We start from the raw sequence: 22,473 nt of genomic DNA, 5'->3' as shown, positions 1-22,473 counted from the left end.
GAAGAATTTTGATGTGATTATTTTAACAGTAATTGGCTTTTTTTTTTTTTTTTTTTAAGATTCTATTCATTTATTTGACAGAGAAAGAGACAGCAGAGGGAGTGGGAGAGGGAGAAGCAGGCTTCCCACCAAGCAGGGAGCCCCATTTGGGGCTTGAACCCAGGACCCATGACCTGGGACAAAGGCAGACACTTAATGATTGAGCCACCCAGGTGCCCCCAGCAGTAATTGACTTTCTATTTTTTCTTAGTAAATATCTTTTTCAGAAAATTAATCCATAAAGTTCTCAAGTATACATGATCTACTCTATTTTTAGGTCTTCTAAAGATTTTATTTGAGAGAGAGCACGAGCAGGGAAGAGGGCAGGGCAGAGGGAGAGGCAGATTCCCCACCAAGCAGGGAGGCTGATCTGGCTCCATCCCAGGACCCTGGGATCATGACCTGAGCCCAAGGCAGACGCCTAACTAGCTGAGCCACCTATACACCCATTTCCGTCTTTTTCATTCAAGTTATTACTTGTGCATTTTTCTATCAGTCTTTTAAGTTTTCTTTCCCCCTAACAGATCAGGTTTTGGTTCACATTCTACAGCTCCTGCATGTTCTTTTAATCTCTATTCTCCCCCATATGAAGCCATGGAAACTAACTCCTTAAACCTTCCATGTGTTCACTATAGAGTTTGACCTTGAGTGGGAACTATCTTTCCAGTTCACTGTTTTGTGGTTAGGCCCAGCACATCTTCCACATTCAGAATCTGTGAAAAGTCAAGGCTGTGTTCCCCAATCTCAAGGAACATTTCCAGCTCTTCCAGAGCTTCCTCATCTTGCCCTGCTCTAGCAGCAGTAAGGAAGGTCTGTGGGCAGAATTCTGAAGCAGAGTAATCATTTGCTAGAGGAGATGCTTCATGTCATCCTCTGAGGCACCCTCAACCCTAGTCATTCTCTTGTTACCCATATCCATCCCTTTCACTAGGCTTGGGGAATAGAGATGTTGGTCCAGTTGACTCTCAATAGGCTCTAAGTGGGGTCTAGGGTCTTGTCTATTTTATTATTATTTTTTTTTAAATTCTCTTTAGAATGTAAGGCATCAGTGCTTTTTCTCAAGCTTAAGGCTCTGATTGTTATAAAAGAAAAATTAGGGGCGGCTTGGAACAAACTGTGGGTCAATATTTCTTAAACTATCTTTGTGGAAAAGAATTTAAAACTGAGTAATTGATGTAACTGATCAATATAAGTGAATTGATATACTATAGTCTGGATAGTACTAAGAAAATCAGACATCTCAAATTCAGAGACAGAAAGTAGAATGGTGATTATAGGGGCTGTGGGAGAAAGAAGTGAGTTGTGGTTTAAAGCATACAGAGATCCAGTTCTGCAAGATGAAAAAGCTCTGGAGATCCATTGCACAACAATGTGAATATACTTAAAACTAATGAGCTGTATGCTTAAGTAGTTACGATGGTGTTAAAAAAAAAAGAAGTCGGATATCTGATATCAAGCTGACATGGGGAATTTATTTTGTAGAAAAGCAACATCTAGAGAATGCCACAGACAGCCCTAGTATGTCTAAAGTACTACATATAAAAATGATAATTGCTCATAATGACAACACTGAAGCACTGAAAGATACCAAAGTACTTTCTGAATTCAAGGAGTCAAATTACACTCAGTGTAGTTTTAATGCCCTTGCCCATCTCAAAGCTCTATTATGCTGTCATTTGGTAAACCAGATAACCAGAACATTCAACACCCAAGTTTTTGGCCATACATAGACTTACTCATATTCATCTGGTATAACTCCACACAAATATTTGAACATTCCAATTTCTTGGGTAAGGTATATATTGCTTGAATTCATTAAATATACTTAGACTTCTCTATTATACAAAGTTAAATGTACAACTAAATTAGTAAAAAGTGCTCACTGTGGTTTATTTTACTGACAAATATGTTATGTGGTTTATTTTACTATGACAAATATGTTATGAAGGTACTCTACACTAGTATTGCCATTTTAATTTAAATTTTCTCTTCTATTTTGTAATGAGTTTTGTGACTTTTTTTTTGGAAAGAAATCTGTGCCTTCTTAATTCTTACAGATTCTTTTTTCTCTTTATTTCTTAGCTAAAACTCAGTACAAGCGTTATTGGTATCTCAGGCTTTCTGTGTATCCTTACTCCTAAATGCCAGCAGTTCTTCAGAGGCCTGACATCCAGCATGGGGCTTACTGTGTTAAATTAGGTTCTAGAAAAAGCATTAAAGACAATTTTCCTGAAATATACAGAATATGTCATGCCAAATCTCTTGTTTATACAATAAACTGGTAAAATTGGTAAATTGCACATATAGCTCATATTCCCAAAATAGAATAACTTAAATATTAAAACGTACCTTTGTGTTACCACCATAACTGACCTTATAAGCATAACAAATGGAAATACTCAATAAAAAAAAATCACAAAATCCACTAACCGCAAAGGCTGCATATCACAGCTTACGAACTCTCATCTCCCTACGACCTATTCAAACTACAGACAGCAATATTTTTTCAAGCTACTCTAGCATTTACACCCTAATTAGAAATTTATACGAAACACAATTTTATGTTCAAATATGGAAATAAGCAACATAATTCCAAAGCCCAAAAGTATCCCAGCATTCTGTAAAAAGAAATATCCCCAGCGGCTACATCCATGGTCACTAGCATCATTGTGCAGCATCTCAGGTACCTTAAAGAAAAAACAAGAGCAACATTTAGGTTTTCAGAACCACGGATTCATTTTTAGAAGAATTTACGGGGCAGTAATACTAGCTTATATGTCGCTGGATATACTGAGCCAACTCCTTATTTTTATTTATTTATTTAAAGATTTTATTTATTTGACAGAGGTCACAAGTAGGCAGAGAGATGGGGAGGCAGGAAGCAGGCTCCTTGCTGAGCAGGGAGCCCGATGCGGGGCTCCATCCCAGGACCCTGAGACCATGACCGGAGCCATTGACAGAGGCTTAACCCACTGAACCACCCAGGCGTCCCAACTGAGCCAACTCCTTAAAATGGGACCATATACATACTGACTCTAGCTAATGTATACAGCATTTCCCAGCAGCTTAATTCATAATGATTATTCACGGTATGCTCAACAAGTCAAAGTTTATATTGGTCCAGTTCACTCTACTATGAAACAAAGAACAATACTGATTATTCTCCTTTCATTACTGCCGGTAGCTGAACCAAACATAACATATGGCTTACCTAAGTTTAGAGATATGGAAACTTTATATAGAAAATAAAATTTTAGCAATCAGACTGGTTGGGATTGTTATGTGGACTTTGCTGACAAAACAAAGTAACTCCTTTGTCCATTAATAAGGAAATTATGAAAAAAAATAAGGAAATTATGAGCATTCTGAAGAAATTATGAGCATTCACAACATGTGGCTTGTGCTGGGTTTCTGACAAATCTATACAAAGCTGAATGCCTGGTTACTGAGATTCTACTCTCAAAAAGACACATCAGAAAGGGGTGGATATTTCTGTGTATCTTGACACATGTTATGCAGGATAAGGTGTGCTTGTGAGCAGTAATCCAAAAAGATATACCCTAAAGAACCTGTATTTTCTATGCTATCTTATAAAATACAGACTCACTTATTACTGTATTTATTCTAAAGCCGTTTAAATTAATTAATTAATTGATTAAAAAAGTAAGCTCTATGCCCACAGTGGAGCTAGAACTCACAATCCTGAGATCAAGAGTTGCACGCTCTACTGACTGAGTCAGTCAGGCACCTCCTAAACAAAAGCCTTTTTAAAAATGAGGTTTCATGGGGTGCCTGGTTAAGCTGGTTAAGCATCTGACTCTTGGGTTTGGCTAAGGTTGTGATCTCAGGGTCCTGGGATTGAGCCTGGATTGGCTCAGCACTCAAGTGTGGAGTCTGCTTGAGATTCTCTCTCTTTCTGCTCCTCCACCCATCCTGGGATTCTTTCTCTCAAATCAATCAATCAGTCAATCAATCTTACTATTCTTTTTAAAGAGGTTTCACTGAACATTCTATTTTGTTAGTCAACACTGTAATTAGACTTCTTAAAAACTTACCATATCAACCAGAGCAACATACATGAATAAGCCAGCGGTAAGTGCAAATATCCACATAGAAACATTTTCAGCATAATGACCAATAAAAATTCCCGTTGCCATTCCAAGATACGCCAGCATGGCTGACAAAGCATTATAAAGAACAGCTTGCTTAACAGTCATGCCAGCCTTTAGTAAAACAGCAAAATCACCTTTAACAGAAAACAAAAAAGGGAACAAAGAAAGGAAAGAAATCACTATTCAGACACATACCCAAGAAACTTTTTAATTTAAGAACTTCTCTAAATTTTTTTGAAGGAAAAAGAAAGCAGCTAAGGATTACCAGGGGTAACAAGTATTAGTGTAAATCACCCTAACACCTCTATAAATTAAGGTATTTTTTAATCCAAAGATTTTCTTAAGGCTTTCACTCTGTCAATGAATGATAAATACCATGATTTAAATTTGCGCTCTTGCACGGTCTTCAACAAGCTTATAATTGGGCACAAAGAAGAGGATTTCACTGATCATTTCACACATGAAATGATCAGCAAATGATAAAGGCAACCTATAATTAAGAGCTTAAGAGTCTAACGTTCTAGTTATAAAAGAATAAAAAGAGCAATGAAGATGGGAATAGCTAATAGAGGCTTCAGGGAATATGAAGGACCTAGAATGTGGAACATAAGCCAGATGTGGAGGATTATAAGCATTCGGCAGGCAGATGGGAGGCCTTCTGAATTGCAGAAAACACGCCAAGGAACAAAACTGAAAATGGCAGCACAGGTGTGTGCAAATATGTATCTACAAGAAGAAAAACAAGGGCATGAACTGGGATCCAGAACAACTCTGGGAAGGTTTTAAATCCTGGTGACAGAGGAGAAAAATATTCAAAACACAATTCATCAACTTCCCTTTTCTTTAGCTCCAGTGAGAATCTCTTTGCCAATTTCTCTCTGTTAATGGATGCTGACTTCTTTGAATCCTGTGGTCTTACTCATATTGCAGGTATGAAGATAATGATCACTGATGTCACCAGTATGCTGGTCCAGGAAGGCATGTGGTAGGGTAAGAGGATGAGAGAGGAGGCCCACAAATCTCTCTGGCAATGCCACAGAGGCAATTGTGTAATTATACTCATAGGGTCAGAGTACTGGCTGGAAACAAACTTATACTCAGTGAGAAAAGAAACCTAGCTAGGCTAGTAGAAGGCAGAGAAGTTACGAGGAAGCTTGCTGGAACTATCAATAGCAAATGCCAGTGACACTAGGACACTTCATCCCCCTGGAAAATACTGTTTATATGGCTCTCTTACCTAATTCATGAGGCAACTCGTGACAAAACACAGCAACAGAAGTACTTAAACCACTGGAAAAACCTTCAGTAAAAGCAGCCCCTGGGTAAAAATCAATCAGAGAAAGTTTGGCTACATTGTTCTATGGGTTTTTTTTTTTTTTTTTAAATCTTACCAGCATACAGCATGAGGTGAAGGAAGTAAATGAGATTCTGTCATGAATTAACAGAACTTTCCAGCTGCACTCTGCATATTCTTTACAAGTAACATTAGGTTACATGCAATTAGGTTTAAATTTCCCAGTGGAGCATAAGCAGGTACATTTGAGAAGGGTAAGCTCCACTGTGCTTCAGAGTGATTAGAGGATCTTATCACAGACCTGAGATGTAATCCTTACCACGGAAAACATTTATGTAAAAAGTAAACTGAATTAAAATGTTTGGAAGAAAATGCAGTAGTCAAGAGTACAAACACATTTCACTGGCCTCAGAAGAATCCACTAGGTAATTAGATTTGTTCACATTCATTCTTTCACTGTCTGATGAGAAAAGTCTAAGACAAATAGCTCCCCCCAATTTTAAAAACTAGCACTGTATACAACCGATCGCTTATAAAGTGTGACCGAGCATGTGCATCTCCTCCTTTGTTGCTTCTGCTGTGCACAGTACCCAGAGGAGGAAGCACACCAGGCTTCCAGGGAGCCAACTGTGCTACTCTCTGCCTGGTTACAAAACAGCACTGCCTCCTTGGGCAAGGGGTTCGCCCTGCCAGGCCTTAGCTGCCTAACCTGTAATTATTTCCACTGCTCCTTCCAGCACCAGGTCACTATAATTTTTAAGTATTCTATTATCTCTTGGTCATGATAGAATGAACAATTTAATAGCAAAATCTCTCTTAAATTTTTTTTTTAACTCAACTTATCAGATATGCTAGGATTCTTTCCGTATAAAAGATGATGGAAAAAAGTGTCTTGTACCTTAATATTGTTTATACTGCAGGTAAGGGGGGGAACTCTAATGTAAAAACAAACAAACAAAACCCGACAAAAACATATACTCCATGCACGTTAAAGCTTGATTTTAAGATTCTACAAATTAAAACAATTTTTGAGAGTTACCACTTAGGTAACGGAGCAGGCAGTTTGCAGCACTTAATCTTATGTAACTTTTATTTAGTACTTCCCTGTCAACATAGCTACAGAAGAAATAACATTCTGATGATCTTAGAAGTTATTAGCTTTATCAAAATGGCCCCAGTCTTCATTAAAAGGGGCCTGGTGGCGTCATGTGACTTTCAGAGTCAGCCAACAAGAAGCAAACATGCAGATGCGTACCAATTGCGAGGCCATCGCTGAAATTGTGCAGGCCGTCGCCCATGATGACCATCCAGGCCAATGTGGCGATGCCGGCATCCTTCAGCTCCTCCCGAGAGTAGCGCTGACTGTGACTGTGGGGGTGGTGGTTTTGGTGGTGGTGGTGATGCAGAATATGATGGTAATCATGATGGTGGTGAATGAGATCGTCGGACTGGCCGAGCGTATCATGAAAATGTGAATGGCACTTATTCTTGCAGCCTCGGGGGACATATTCATTATAGACTTCCTGCGGATGGGCATGGGCTATCATGACCTCTTCTTCTTCCAGGATTGCTGGCTGTGGAGAATCAAAGTGGGAAGGCTCCTGTGAGTCCCCTCGTAAATAGCCTTCAGGTCCTAGGTGTAAACATAAGGGACATTGGGTCAAAGTCAGAAGGCTTTGTTAATGCGCATTTTCCAAACATCCCCGACAAAGTCAAAAAAGATCTTAGAGCATGGCAATCCTCTCACATACCGAATGAAGCAGAATACTGCTGATGCAAAACATTAACAGGTTTTAATGAATTTTAGAAATGAAATGGCCTCACAGATTAAGAACGGATTTTAAACTTCAATCTCCAATAAGTAGCCCCAAGATTCTTCCTTGATTTCTTTTTTTTTTTTTTTTTTTTTAAAGATTTTATTTATTTATTTATTTGGCAGACAGAGATCACAAGTAGGCAGAGAAGCAGGCAGAGAGAGAGGAGGAAGCAGGCTCCCTGCCAAGCAGAGAGCCCGATGCGGGGCTCGATCCCAGAGCCCTGGGATCATGACCTGAGCCGAAGGCAGAGGCTTTAACCCACTGAGCCACCCAGGCGCCCCTCTTCCTTGATTTCTTCTGCCTTACATTTTTTTTTCGTTATTAATAAAATTCCATTTAATTAACATACAGTGTAATACCTGCCTCCTTACATTTTAAAAGATGTCTTTTTCCCCTGGTTAAAAAAGCAGCATATACTTACTTTAGAAAAACAGTTAAGAAAAATACTGAAAATTGGAAATAAAAAACATGCATAATCCTCTTGTCTAACTTCTTTTTTTAGGGTGAAGTTCAAGGAAAAACAAACATTTGAAATACAGTGATCACCAAGGACAATTTATTTATTATCTACTTGTACAAAGAAAAGTAAATTTCAACAGTAAAGTTTTGTTTTTTCCCTTTGTCCTGTGCACGGATCACACTTTTCATGGGCACATTCCCAACACTGTGGTCCAGTTCCAGGGCAACAACTCCTTCTCACTGTTATACACCGCACTGGACTCCGTGATGAAGAAGGAGTAGACACAAGAAGAGCAAGAACATTTTATTTACTCTTTAGAGAAAAAAACCAGGATAAAAAACCAAGGTTGGGAAGGAAACTGTAGAGGTAGGCAGTAGCAACTAAGCAGATTTCTCCCTGGTTAGCTGGCAGCTATCTAGTGAGCACTTACTCTGGCCAGGTACTCTGCCGGGCACAGGGGACGGATGGGAGTGTGACAAAGTCTCTAACTTCAAGCACGTTGTTTTTTTTTTTTTAAGATTTTATTTATCCATTTGACAGAGAGAGAGAGACAGAGAGATCACAAGCAGGCACACAGGCCCGCAGAGAGAGAGGGAGAAGCAGACTCCCCACCGAGCAGAGAGCCCGATGTGGGGCCCGATCCCAGGACCCTGAGACCATGACCTGAGCCGAAGGCAGAGGCTTTAACCCACTGAGCCACTCAGGCGCCTCTAGCACATTCTGTTCTTGTGGGGCGACAGACACATTTAATAAGAAAACATGTGTAAATAAGGTCCTATGAGGCACTGGGCAGCATGGAGAAAACCAGAAAAGGGTAACGGGAAGGACAGTAACTGGGAGACATTTGTCTGCGTGATCAGGTAAGGCCTCTGAGTCTAACTGATGAGGCAGGAATTTGTGTGAAGATCCGACAGGAGGCTTCCGAGCAGGAACAATAGTGAATGCAAGGCTTGGAGATAAACTTGGTGTGCTCATGGAATGAAAAGGGCAGTGAGATTGGACACAACGAACAATGGGACAGAGTGGAGAGCAGGGTCAGACCATGAGGGTCATGGCGAGGAGTCTGGTTTAAAATTTTCATCTTATCTCATTTCATCCAATAAGAAATGGCAAGCTAACAGTCCAGTTACAGGAAAAACAGTAACTTCACAGCGGGGCATCACGGCAGGTAGCACACCGCATTACTGGAGAGGATATAATACCACATTGTGGTACTTCTGCCCCGAGTGATCAATCTAGTCCTAAAAAAGATTAGAAACAGCCCAAATGAGGGGCAACTAGATGCAGTATTTGATCCTGGGCTATGCTCTGGACCAACTTTTTCTTCTGATGGAGGGAAAATATAAAGGAGTCATTAAGACAACTGGAAAAACATACGTGAGGTCTAGAGACTAGTAATGACATGGTATCACATTAATTTCCTGATTTCAATAACTGAACCATGGTTATATAAGACAATGTCCTTTTTCTAAGGAAACATGTGGGGATACAGAGACATCTCGTCTGTAATTTACTTTCAAATGGCTTAGCAAAACAGTGTGTGTATGTGTACTCAGAGAGAAACAGAATGATAAGGGCGGGTAAAATATGGGGGCTGTATGAAAGATATAGAAATTCTCTTTATTACTTTTTTTTTTTTTAAAAGATTTTATTTATTTACTTGACAGAGAGAGAGAGAGTACAAGTTGGGGGAGCAGCAGGAGGAGGAAGTGGGAGAAGCAGGCTCCCCACTGAGCAGGGAGCCTGATGCAGGGCTTGATCCTAGGACCCTGGGATCATGACCTGAGCCGAAGGCAGACGCCTAACTCTATGAGCCCCCCAGGAACCCCTCTTTGCAATACTCTTGAAACTTTTCTGTATGTCTGAATTCCTTCAAAATAAAAAATTAGAGGAAGAAATGTAAATATAATATAAACAGCTTACTCACTGGCAATTAAAAAGAAAAGGCATTAAATATTTCAAAAGTAAAAAAAAAATAAAATAGACAAAGGGACATGGTCCCCTCTGTCCCAGAGAGTCCAAGCTGCCTGCAAATCACAGTGCAGTAAACTCCCTCCAGACCTCAGATTTGTAAAGACTTACGATCATCTGCGTCTACTTTCTCCTCATTTGTTGAAAGTTGAGATTCATACTTGGACAGCTGCTTCTTAATCTCCACATCATCATCAGTTTCAGGTTTTTTCTGATTCTAAAATGGTAAGAGAAAGCAGCACTTTAAAACCATTGAAGTGCTTCTGTGTACAATTATAAACAAACAGTTAAGCGGAAGACCGAGGGAAGACAACAGAGTAAGGGACCTTTATTGGGATTGGGATAAAAGTCCTCCAAGGGCCGGCAGGGCCTATAGTTAATTTACACAGCACCTAGCCGTGTGTTTTCGGCATAACAGCTGCTCAGGATGGTGAAGCTTGCAAAATCACATAGCCATCTTTCTCAATGTCCCCTAGGTCATCTACTTTAAGTGTGCTCTGGGGAGCCTGTTAGAAATGAACAATCTTGGGCCACACCCAGACCTAATGAATCAGCACAGGGATTTTAACTAGAGGCCTGAATGATTCATACACATATTAAACAGAACTATGCCTCAGGTTATCAATTTTAGAACCAACTGGAGACATTTTTTCCAGCATTTAGTGATCTGCTAACCAACTGCTTGGTTCTCTCCAGCCCTCTTTTGGACCCCGAAACCCCATACTTCCCAGACTTTTTATAACCTAAAACTATACTGTGACACTGATTAGGTGTTTGCTATTAAAACTAAAATACTTTTCCTATAATAAAACACCATTACCAAGCTTTTTTTTTTTTTTTTAAACAAATCTCTTATTAGTTAGCCTCAAATTTATCACTAGGTTTTTTAACCACCTCAATACCATGCTTGACTATTATCCTTATCTTTGAGCCCAAGCAGAAAGGTCACCACTTGAACAATGGTGCAGTGTGATTTACTTATGTAAATCATTCATTACTTTACTTTGCTTACTTGCATAAAAGTAATACTTTACTTATATACGTTTCCTATGTAGAAGAGAATACTCAAAATGACTGAAAATGGTCCCACAAATAATAGATTTCTTATCTGCAGTCCTTTTGAGTATGACTTAAACAATCACCACTGGGCCCGAGATTTCATTCTAGCTCTGATAACATGTAAACCATCTGTACATTCTTAGACTATAGAGTTTTTAAAGGCATGCACACAAACCCATCTATATACCGACCCCCAGCTTAGTACCTTTAACGGAGAAAGTACTTCAATGTTTGTGACAATAAATGAATTCAGGATGTTTTATATCAGTTCAGTTAATGCTTTCTTTCCTGCTGGGCAATGACTCTCCAGAGAATTTACAGATTAACCAGTTCTTTCATTCTGTAAGTATCAGGACCTATAATGTTCCCTATGCTGTATGCTGGCAATACAACATAAAGCAAGATACACATGGTCTCTATTTTCATGGAGCTTATCATCCATAGGGAGGGAGGCTTTACAGATAAAATGATTAAACAATTCTTTGATTGCAATTTTTCATGTTTTACAAAGGGAAAACACATAATGCTATGAGTGTATAATAAGACCTAACTAAGTCCCACGGCAGGTTTCCTTGAGAAGGTGATCCTTACACCAAGACCTAAGATAAGCAGAGGTTTGTGGGGGAACTGTAGGCTGGGAATAGAGGTGGAACAGCATGTGGGAGGGTCTTAAAACAGAAAGAGGCCAATCCCATCCCAGAAATGAAAGCAGTGCATGGTGGTCAGAGATAGGGGGCTAACGGCTGGGCGGCAGAAGGAGATCCAGACAATGCAAACCAAGTTAAAAGTGTGGACTATGTCCTACAAATATAGAGAAGTCACTGAAGGAAGGATTATAAATGGCGGTGTACAACTTCATCAGATTTCCATTGAAACAAATCACTTTGTTCTGTTCTGGACTGGAAGAAGGAAACAATAAAATACTGTAGACAGGCCAGTTAAGAAGTGGATGCTGTCACCCAGGTGGGAGAAAAGCATGGCTTAGACTAGAATGATAGCAAGGAAGAGGGAGAGAAATGGAAAAGTTCCGGATGTATTCACTAAAACTAGCCTAGATACGAGGATAAGGGAGATGTCATAGATGACCTGCAGGTCCTCAACGTGACCTTCACTGGTAGAAACAGGCTTCACTGGTAGAAAAAAGCTTTTGAGGTTGAACTTATTATAAAGGTCCAACTATATATAATTAAGTATGAGATGTAACCTCATACATCTGAGGTGTATTTGAATTTGAATATTGATTTCAAATTGACAGATATCATATGATATATGCAATCTCCTAAGGATGCAGAATAGATATCTTCAGGAAAATCCTAGGTCCTGTTATAAGGCTGAAAAAATTCTAAACACTCACTGTATATGGAAGAACTTTTTTTTTTTAAGATTTTATTTATTTATTTGACACAGAGAGAGATCACAAGTAGGCAGAGCAGCAGGCAGAGAAAGAGCGGGAAGCAGGCTCCCCGTTGAGCAGAGAGCCCAATGCAGGGCTCAATCCCAGAACCCTGAGATCATGACCTGAGCCGAAGGCAGAGGCTTAATCCACTGAGCCACCCAGGTGCCCCTGTTTTGTTTTGTTTTGAGAGAACAAATGTAATTTAAAACTGTTAAACGAGTAACTCTAAGATCTGGACACCTTTAACAAAAGATAAACTCAATGTATTCTGAAAGGGAAGAGAACAACTAACATTTGCAAAACTCCTGTGGGAAGTCTGTGTAGAAATTATGCTTGCTTGCCATTTAAAGTTTCTTATACGTTCAACAAATGTTTGTTAACTATCTATCATGCCAGATGCTATTCTAGGCATTGGAGATGTGGCAAAGGTCCTAGCTCTTCAGAGCTTTTATTCCAGTAGAAACTATTTTAGAAAAGAGATCATTAAACTTCTTTGACTATAAGCCATAGTAAAACACGTCTTACACTGTATATTACTGCTGCCTTTAAAAACATTGGTCATGACACAAGATTGATTTCACAACTGAGTTAAAAATTGTTCTGTGTTAAATCATAGGGAGCCTACTTCTTAACAGTCCCATGTTAAAGAGTACCAGATTAAGGAAAAGCTATCTATAGGTAAAATTTAAAAACTAAATTGAAATTAGAATGTTAGAAATGATGGCATGTGAACTAGAGACATAGTAAAACAAACAAACCTCCAAACCTCCCCCTGAAACTAATGTAAGATCATTTGTTTTTTTAGGGAAAGAATTCCAGGGAATGTCAGCAAGTAGGATATATGCTCCAGTCAGTCCAAGTGAAGCACTTGGGACAATGGGAACATGGAAGAGGACTCCTGGATGAGGAGTGAATAAGCTATTCTCATTTCACTTCTTTCCTCTAGCTTTAGGTCCAGTAAAGAGAAGGTTCACAATTTGTAACTTGAGGTCTTAGTGAAGGACAAATCTCTAAGGGCAAATGTTCACAGGAGGGAGAAGGAGGCAAGTTTCCTGTTCACACACGCACTTGCTTCCCACAGTGAGCTCTGCGCTCAGCAAGAAACAACTGCGTTTGTTTTCAAACCTCTTCATGCCAGTTAGGCTTGTTATAGTAATTGCACAATTTAATGACACATAACTCAAACTGTGAAATGATGGTGAGAATAGTTACTTCTATGAAAACTTAAGCTGAATGCTTTTATAAGATTCAAAAGCAAGTTGTTAAAAAAAAAAAAAGACTATCAAGTTATGAAAGCAACCATGCATAAAATTTACAAAACCTAGATTCTACTCTCGTATAGCTTTCCAAGTGTGTAACCTCTTCTTCACTTGAGAGAAACCAAAATTGGAGACTGTAGGTGAAGGAGCATGGCTACAGAAAAAATTATCAAACTTCTGACTCAAAGAAAACCTTGGTCAACAACAAATGACCAGAATATGAATGTACACGCAGTTTAAGTTAAATTAAAATGTCTAATATGTGTATATGTCTTTTTTAAGAGTTTCCATCAGGACAGTCCTTTGACTGACTTGCCTGGTCACAACAGTTTAAGAGGTGACAGATAACCATAGTTAATTTTTTTTTTTTTTTAAACCAGAAATAAAGAGCCTATGGTTTTGCTTCATACTATTTTCTGGTGGCAATTTGTAAAGGACAAGACTGTGAAAGTCACAAACCCTCTGAAACATGGAGAATATTCAGTTACAGGGTGAGTAATTAAAGTTAATGAGAACAGTTAATCCTAACTACCAAAAAATACTGACAGTGTGACCATAATGCTTCTTTAAAAAACAAAGCATGTAGGGGTGCCTGGGTGGCTCAGCGGGTTAAAGCCTCTGCCTTCGGCCCAGGTCATGATCCCAGGGTCCTGGGATCGAGCCCCGCATCCGGCTCTCTGCTCAGTGCAGAGCCTGCTTCTCTCTCTCTCTCTCTCTCTCTCTCTCTGCCTGCCTCTCTGCCTACTTGTGTTCTCTGTCAAATAAATAAATAAAATCTTTAAAAAAACAAAAAACCCAAAGCATGTAGGGATGTCTGGATGGCTCTGTTGGTTAAATGTCCGACTCTCAATCTCAGCTCAGGTCTTGATCTCAGCATGGAGCCCGTTTAAGAAAAAACAAAAAAACCAACAAAAAACCCACACAAACCAACAAACACAACACTTTACTGAGGTATGACTGACAATGAAGAAGGAGTTCATATTTAACAAACACACATCAATGAATTTGGGTGTATATACCCAAGAAACCATTGCCACCATCAAGGCTGTAATCATGATGCTTCAGATCTTCAAGACTCTGCTTGTGCCTTGTTTGGTTTTACACAAATGTTGAACCTCTGCCATTTTTACCCTCTCAGGAGTCTGAAGGAAATACTGAAAACAGAGAACTCCAGGGTTATGCCTCTGGAAAGAAAAAGTATTTCAGGGTACTGAAACTCTCTTGAATGAAGATCATACCTGCTGGAAAAGCTCAGCTAACAGTCCAGTTAGAATCCTACTCAAAAATGTCTAGTAAGTAAACAATACTTTTCCTTACCTTTTTCTTCTTATCTTTAAATTGCTTGATCAATGTGAGTACATGTTCAACAAGAAACATGAAATACAAGCCCCCCAGGGCTGTCAGACCCTTCCATGTGGAATCAAAATAGGTACTTTCTTCTATGTTTTGAGAAGACAGATGACTGAAAAGTGGCCCTCTCTTCATTTCCATTGCAGATTCTTCATGGCTGTGACTATGGTGGTGACTTGCATGAGACTACAGGAAAAACAGTATGTATTTTATGAATTCATTAGTTTCATACATGTCAGAAAACTTGGCTAAGACAGTAAGGCCAAATATGGAAACCATTTAGAATTAGGCAATTAATGGGCTATGTCAGAGCTGAGGGGGAAGTTTAATACATCAAAATGACCCACAGGCTACTAGTGAGCTAGAGCTTAATGTATAATGTGCTAAGGCACTTAACAGTGTGCATTGGTTTAGCGTGATGACAGATGCATTCCCTGACTCTCATATAGGTAGCAGGTATTTTCAATGTTGAACAAGTTACCATGGCCACAAATGATAGGGAATTCCCAGACTCAAGAGGCATACAGGGTGTTCTATTTGTACTCCACACTGAAAAAGCCCACGCCAGTCCCTTTGCTGTGCTTACAAGAAGCCTAGTGTGTGTCACGGGCCCTGGCAGATATCTGAGATCAGGTGATACGCTCCAGCAGTCTGCAGCAGGCATTGGCCCTCAGGCATGGTAGGGAACCGAGTGTGCAGCTCATCAACAGAGGGGAGTTGGGGGTGGTCACAGGGTACACCCTACACACAGGCTGCATGGTGAACATCTGCCATCTGGGGACGGGGAGTTCAGCACAGCAAAAACAGTTTTTCACTACAGGATGGAACATGACGGGCTATGTAGAGAGCTCTCATAAGGATTTTTTCCCTACTGACCTGTAAACCTTTAAGGGAAGCTTAAAAGATGAGATCCAAATACTTAACTTTTTAATGGAGCTATTAAGTAAACTCTATTCAACTTACTTAAGAATTTACTTGTCAATGAGTGTGAATCTCTAATTATACACATAAATTCAACTCCAAAGGAAAACTTGTTTCTTGAGTACATACAGAATCAGTTTTTATTTCTGTAGCAAGTACACTAATGTATCTGTCACAGTAATAATATCTGGGCAGAATCTATCTCCTTTTATTAACTGGGTCCAAAAAGTTAAATTAGTCTGTATTTAGTAAATTTCATTAAAGAGAAAAGCAAAAAACAAACCACGAACATATACTAAGATCTAGTATGTAAATGCAAATTTCAGTCACCTAATATATTTTAGAATCAACTCCTCTAAACCAAATTTCTAACCTCTTAAATATATCAAACAAAGAATTCTAGTACAAACCAAAAATATATTAATCTTTTCACTGTTGAATAATAAAATACACTGATAGGGCAAATGTCTGTACTTACATGTGGAAGGAGGTGTAAAAAAGCATCACCACTTAACGTCCCAACGGCCAGCGCCACAAGGAAACTTAGGAGAAATTTGAAGAACACCCGATTCATGAGAGGCACTAAGATAACGCCGAGCAAAGATAGAAAACTGATGATGGAAATAGCTATAAAGCCACCAACCCAGGCTGTCAAATAAACACAGCAAAGGAAAAATTATACAATTGATGAACTTTAACAGAGTAGCATAAAGCAACCTGTCAAAGCAAGTTGCATTTTTTAAGCTAAAGAAATACAAACTTAGTGGAAGAGGGCTGTGGTAACAGAATAATAACTGAGAAATCTGTTTCTGGTGCAAATGAACAATCTGACTGAACCCTCCTGGGAAAGAGCAGAAGCCTGGTGGAAAGTTCTTCAGATGGGGGTCAAAGGGAGAAAATGGTTACCAATGACAAATTCTAGATCACTTGGACCTGAGCTTTTGGACTCCCATACACAGCTAAATTATGAAAGAGAGGAGTTAAAAAAAAAAAAAAGAGGGGTGCCTGGGTGGCTCAGTGGGTTAAGCCCCTGCCTTCAGCTCAAGTCATGATCCCAGGGTCCTGGAATTGAGCACCACATGGGGCTCTCTGCTCAGCAGGGAACCTGCTTCCCTCTCTCTCTCTCTGCCTGCCTTTCTGCCTACTTGTGATCTCTGTCTGTCAAATAAATAAAATCTTAAAAAAAAAAAAAAGAAGAAGAAAGAAATATAAAAAGAATCTGGGAATTCAATGATTTCTTCAGTAAACAAGGGAATTATTTATCTACCATAGTTTTTGAGCAACGCAGGTTCTACACTACAGCAGAACTGATCCTAGTTTCATTTATTAATAAGAATCAGATTTAGGCTCTTAAACAGCAGATATTAACTGACCTTCTGAAACAGTGTGACAACATAAAAAGCCCAAATTTCAGATGCCCCTGATTTCCTGTAGGATGGCCTCAGCTACATAGCTGTTTTATTTTTTTATTATTATTTTTTTTCTTAAGGCAAGGCTAACCAGCTTGCTTTCTTCACTTTCAAGGCAGAGAACAAACAATTAAGATACTTAGGATTATGCTGGAAAATGAATAGGTTGATATAAATATAAGAAAAAGTGTAACATAAATGTATCTACTTGAAATTATTTTTGCATAAAAAAGATGACTCTACCTATTTGTAAAGAATAGGTCTTTGGAGGGATTTCAGCTTTCTTTTCACTTGTTGTATGAATCAGACATGATCTAGCATCAATTTGATTGATGATGGCTGGGCAGAGATAGTTGAACTCCGTTGCATTCAGCACAACCTGGATGCCCATGCCGTGAGATGTAAGCAACTTTGACGCATTGAAACACTGCAGGAAACAAAGCAGTGAAAATCACCAAAAAGCCTTCTCATTACACAATCCAAAAAAGTTTTCTGATGATACAACACCCTTTCCATACTGAAGCTACTTCTTTATTTTTTCAAGTTAATGCATTAAAACCAACTTGTGTCTTGTGTACTTTGGAACTTGCCTCAAGCTCCCTGGAGATGCTATGTCACAATGGGGATATCCTACCTCTTTTGCCTAATTTTTTCTCAGGAGAAGCTCAATCACTAGTAAACCAGAGAAAGCCCTCAGCGGAACAACCTTGAGGATAAATGGACATTCACAAGCCTGTTAACTCATTGTATAAACCTATTAAGGAAATGAGCTTTAATTTTGAGATGGAGTTCATTAGAGATTGAGAAATATGATGCTTTAGTAGTAATGCTACCCTACGTGGCCTAAACAAGCCCAAGACACGTCACTCTTCCTGCAATGACTGTACTTGCAAAACTTAGCTCAGTTCTGTCTATTCACCTGGCAAAAGCTCTACAACGAGAGAATATTAAATTATGTAAATTACTCTTGCAGAGGGCAAGGCTGGTTAATAAAACAAACTTGTACCAGCAGGCAGCTGTTTCAACAACTTAATTAGATGACAAGCTTAGTTTGAAGAGAATCCCCTCTAGGTAATCTAAGCTCCCCTTCTCACACAAAAAAATTGGCAGTAGCACCTGTTTCTCATCTTCTGTAAAGTTACTTTAAATTCCCATAGTTCTTGGCCAATACTATTCAGGACAAACTTTAGGACCAATGTCGCTATGGGAATGAACATTAGGATTATTCTGGAATTGGTACAGTCATAGGATGACTTGAATGAAGTACTCTTTAAGGTTTGCATATTAATGCATACCAACTAATTCCTTGCCTTGGACATTTCTCAGCCAAGGAAAATTGTACAGGCTGGAAGTCAAGTTTAGGAAAAGCACATGACTTTAGTACCTCAGTTCCCAGATTTTTCTATTGTCCAGCACATGGTTCTTGGGAGCTGCTCCAGTTTCAGCACTCCACAAGTCACTGAGATCCCTCTTCCAAGAAGGTAACACTATTGTTCTTCTTGCCTTCTATTGTGCCTTCAACCACACCTTTCCCTAAAACATGGATTCTAACGCCTGCTTTTTCCACCTCTCATTCTCTACTTTTCATTAACAATATTCACCTTTTAAAGACTTTATCCAAAAATAACCTTGATTACTGCTTTTCATACTCATTTTAAATTCCATATTAGAAAACAGTTGTAGCTGCCAGCACCATTTTATAAAAAAATTACCCTCCAAGTTTTCTATCAGTAATGTTTATGACACAGTAGGGACAAAGGCCTTTGGGTTTTGATGGATGCCTGGATGAAAAGGTAGAAATTCGCTCTCCAAAAACCTCATCATTTTATTTTTACTTTATACTCCTTGCAAGTAGAGACAGAATGGGAATGACAGGACAAACAAGCAGGCATAATGAAAAGCATTCATCTTACCTCCTGAGTATGTTCATTTGTGTTTCTGGAATACATAAAGCCTTTTCTGGGCTCGCTCACAGATTCATTTGTTTTCCTACTGGCCAGCCGGCTCACCCGGTTTTTTTCTGTGATACTGGGTGGAGTGGAACTGCTCACATCTTTGGGGAAAGGTCTTCCGGGTTTTGGAGTGTCTATTGTCTCTAGAAAGTGAGTTCCGACTTCAGAGACAGCATTATACATAGTTGAGGTCACTTCACTAGCAGTAACACCATCCTTAATGAAAACAGTCCTTTTACCATTGGTATGTTCAGATCGGTGAGCTCCTTTCCCCTGGCTGTTTCTGGGATCCTTACCTGAACTATCAGACTCACGGTCTGGGCAAAGACCTTTCCGATTGTTTTTATTGGAAGCAGCGTGATTACGGTGAGAGTGGTGATCATGGTCAGCGTGATGGTCGTGGTCATGGTGTATATGGATTTTTTTAACCTTATCTATGCCTATATTCTGAAGCAGTTTTCTGAACCCTTCAACTGACAAGGAATTATTTTCTCCATAGCGATGGAAAAGCTGCTGTAGATGATGTCGCCGTGTGGTAACTGCCAAGTCAACGTTAATGCCAGATTCCCAATTTGTAATAATTTTCTCAGTGGTCTGAGGGAAAGCAGTTGCTGGTTCTAGTTCATGAAGGGGATTTGTGACTGACAGGGTGAAGGTCAGAATCAAGATTACAGATAAATTCCTCGCCATTGCACCTTCCTAGAGAAGATAGAAAAAAAAAAATTCTTGCCTTCGCTTTTAAAACAATTTGAATTAAGAAATCTCATGCTGAAAATTGGTATCAAGTAATCAAGGTTTATAGAACACCATTTAGTGTGCCTGACTGGTGTACTGCTACCTACTGTGAAAACATAAAAGAAATATATATATATATGAAATAGAAAGAATCCTAGGCTCTACCCCTGAATTGGTAAAACACTTGAAACAACTGGAGAACAACTGAGTGCTGAGACCATAATTAGCACTGCAAAAGCAATAGTAACTCAGAAATTGGAGATTAATGTGGTCACAGCCATAGCTGGCAACTTATTACTGCTTCTGTGGACCCTCAAAAGGGAGGGCCCGGTAAGAACAAATATTCGAAACTATACCCCATTATCCCCACTATCATCATTATTTCACAGAATAATATTTTAACGTTAAAAAAAAAAGTAGAAATGACAATCTCAAAACAATTCACATTTAAAACTTTTTCTTAAATACATACAAATCAATTTAAAGCTTCTTTCCCCCAATCCCACTCCTCAAAGGTACCTAGTGTTGCCAGTTTCTTGTATTATCCCTTAGGATGGTTTCTATCCATACTCAAATAGATGTGTCTTTTTTCCTTTAAACAAACAGGATCTTTTTTCCCCACTCAACAACACCTTTCTGTGTTGGTACATATAGATTGATCTCATTCTCTTGAGTGACTGCAAAATAACACCTCTTCAAATAAACTTCAGATAAAGGGTATCATTCTTATATGGCTATAAAACAGTGAAAATCTTATCAGAGACTATCATCATTCATCCACACAATAGTATTTGAACCCAAAGGCCCACACTCCAAACAGAATAATCATGTTGAGCTTTAGGGCACCTAGCTGGCTTAGTCAGTGGAGCTTATGGCTCTTGAACTTGTAGATTTGAGCCCCATGCTGGCTGTAGAGATTACTGTGAAATAAAATCTGAAAAATGTAAAAAATAAATAAATAAAACAAAGAGCTCATTTTTAATTTATATATAGATAAGTATCTAGATATATAGATAAGTATCTAGATATAAATAGAATATATATAAATATATAATATATAGATAAGTATCTAGATATATAGATAAGTATCTATATATAAATTAAAAATGAGCTCTTTTATTTATTTTTTACATTTTTCAGATAGATATAGATATTTATAGATATCTATATATAAATTAAAAATGAGCTCTTTGTTTTATTTATTTTTTTAAATATATAGATATAGATATCTATATCTATATATCTATCTCAAGTTGCGCCTTGAAAAGCAGAACTCAGCTAAACAAGGGAAGGTATAGTCCGGAGAAGCAGATGGACAGACATCTCAGGACCCAGCAGACGTCCATTATCAGTGATGGATGGTGATTGTTATCTGCCTTCAGCCAAAGCGGCTAGGGCTGGGTTCCGGAGATAGAGACCGAGGACGGGGCAACCTAGCTCTACCACCTTCAGCTGTTTCCTGCACCAGGAAAAGCTGGTAAGATACATATTTGTCGGATGACTGAAGAAACCACATGAACGAATGTCTGCGCGGGTGCCCCATAACTGCCATTTGTTTGTTGCACACTGCCGCTTATTCTACTGGGAGCAGTGGAAAATGGAAGTAACTACCATAGGGCTAGACTCCTAAAAGAAGAATCTTCAGAGCCTGAAGTTTTGGAAATTCAGTTAATATACAAAAGTGAAAGATAAATCATTCGCAGGATGGGGAGCGGGGTGGGTGGGGACACGCACAGACGGATGGCTCAGTGGGCAGCTGCATGCCTTTCTCCAGGGAGGATGCTTAGGGCAGTCGCGGACCGGCCGGCGGATTTTCCCTGCAAATCAACGTGTGTGGAAGAATAAAGAAAGCCGAAGGACAAGGGTCTGGAAAAAGGGGCGAGTGCAGAAAATGGGAAAGAGGACACAAAACTGCTTCTTATTTTTAAACACCACAGTACCTTCTTCGAATACGATAGGAACAGGACGGACTGTTTCGTCCTAAAGTCCTTCGCTGCACCCCGAAGCCCAACTATGCACCCGAAACTGGGAAAGTCCGGCCTCCACGGCCCGCGAGGCTCCCCTCTCAGCTGTCCCCTCCCGAACCTGCGGGGCTCACCTCTTCGCGGCCTCGCCGTCCCGCTGTCCGGCCCCTCGCGCCGCTTCAGTTCCCGCGGGCGGTCCGGAGGGTTCGGAACCGGTCCGTGCTTCTCTCTGAAAAACCTCTACAGGGCACGGAGAAGCGGCGGTCTCATCTGCCCGGCTGCCCCTCGGGCCACGGTACCGCCGCGCAGACACCGGGAAGCCACGCCCCACGCGCCTCGCCTCCCCGGAGCAGGAGGACAATTACTAATTACCGCCGCGCGCAGCGCGCCGCCGCGAACCACCGCCTCCGCCGGCCATGACTTCAGGGCATGCGCAGTGCGACCCGGAACCCCGTCCCGGTCGGGCGGATCCGCGTGTCCGCCTGTTCGCCGGCGCCACGGGGCTCGCTGGAGCGGGAGGGGCAAAGGCGTGGGCAGAGTGGGCTATGAGCCCCGACACCGGCAAGCTGGAAGCCCTTTCCTCGAGCCCTTCCGCAGCCCTGCGCCTCTCTGAGGCCCGAGACGCGCTCTCTAGGCCCCGCGGCCAGCCCCATCCGCTAGCTGGGGCCCGGGCCGTGAGGGGCAGCGGGACGTTCCTGACAAGCACACGAGCCTCGGGTCTTTGTGGAAGGTCCT

At 40.1% G+C, this 22,473-nt stretch overlaps 1 protein-coding gene across 2 annotated transcripts; it reads right to left on the bottom strand.

Annotated features, from left to right (window-relative positions):
• Window positions 1–1,491: 1,491 nt before the first annotated feature.
• Window positions 1,492–22,173, bottom strand: SLC39A6 (solute carrier family 39 member 6). 2 transcript variants are annotated; one of them, XM_082699509.1, is made up of 10 exons: window positions 21,873–22,173; window positions 19,001–19,738; window positions 17,331–17,514; window positions 16,157–16,326; window positions 14,725–14,943; window positions 9,805–9,910; window positions 6,701–7,078; window positions 5,389–5,469; window positions 4,095–4,285; window positions 1,492–2,726 (listed from the first exon to the last, which is right to left on the bottom strand). In XM_082699509.1, the coding sequence occupies exons 2-10, from the start codon at window positions 19,727–19,729 to the stop codon at window positions 2,574–2,576; spliced, it is 2,211 nt and encodes a 736-aa protein (XP_082555635.1). In that variant the 5' UTR covers window positions 19,730–19,738; window positions 21,873–22,173; the 3' UTR covers window positions 1,492–2,573. The 2 variants fall into 2 exon arrangements, with proteins under 2 accessions (XP_082555635.1, XP_082555636.1); XM_082699510.1 differs by having other exon boundaries at window positions 19,001–19,182; window positions 21,873–22,035.
• Between the last annotated feature and the right edge of the window lie 300 nt (window positions 22,174–22,473).

This window comes from Mustela nivalis (assembly GCF_964662115.1).
Source record: "Mustela nivalis genome assembly, chromosome: 14".
Lineage (NCBI taxonomy): Eukaryota > Metazoa > Chordata > Mammalia > Carnivora > Mustelidae > Mustela > Mustela nivalis.
This window is presented reverse-complemented; position numbering and strand designations above follow the sequence as displayed.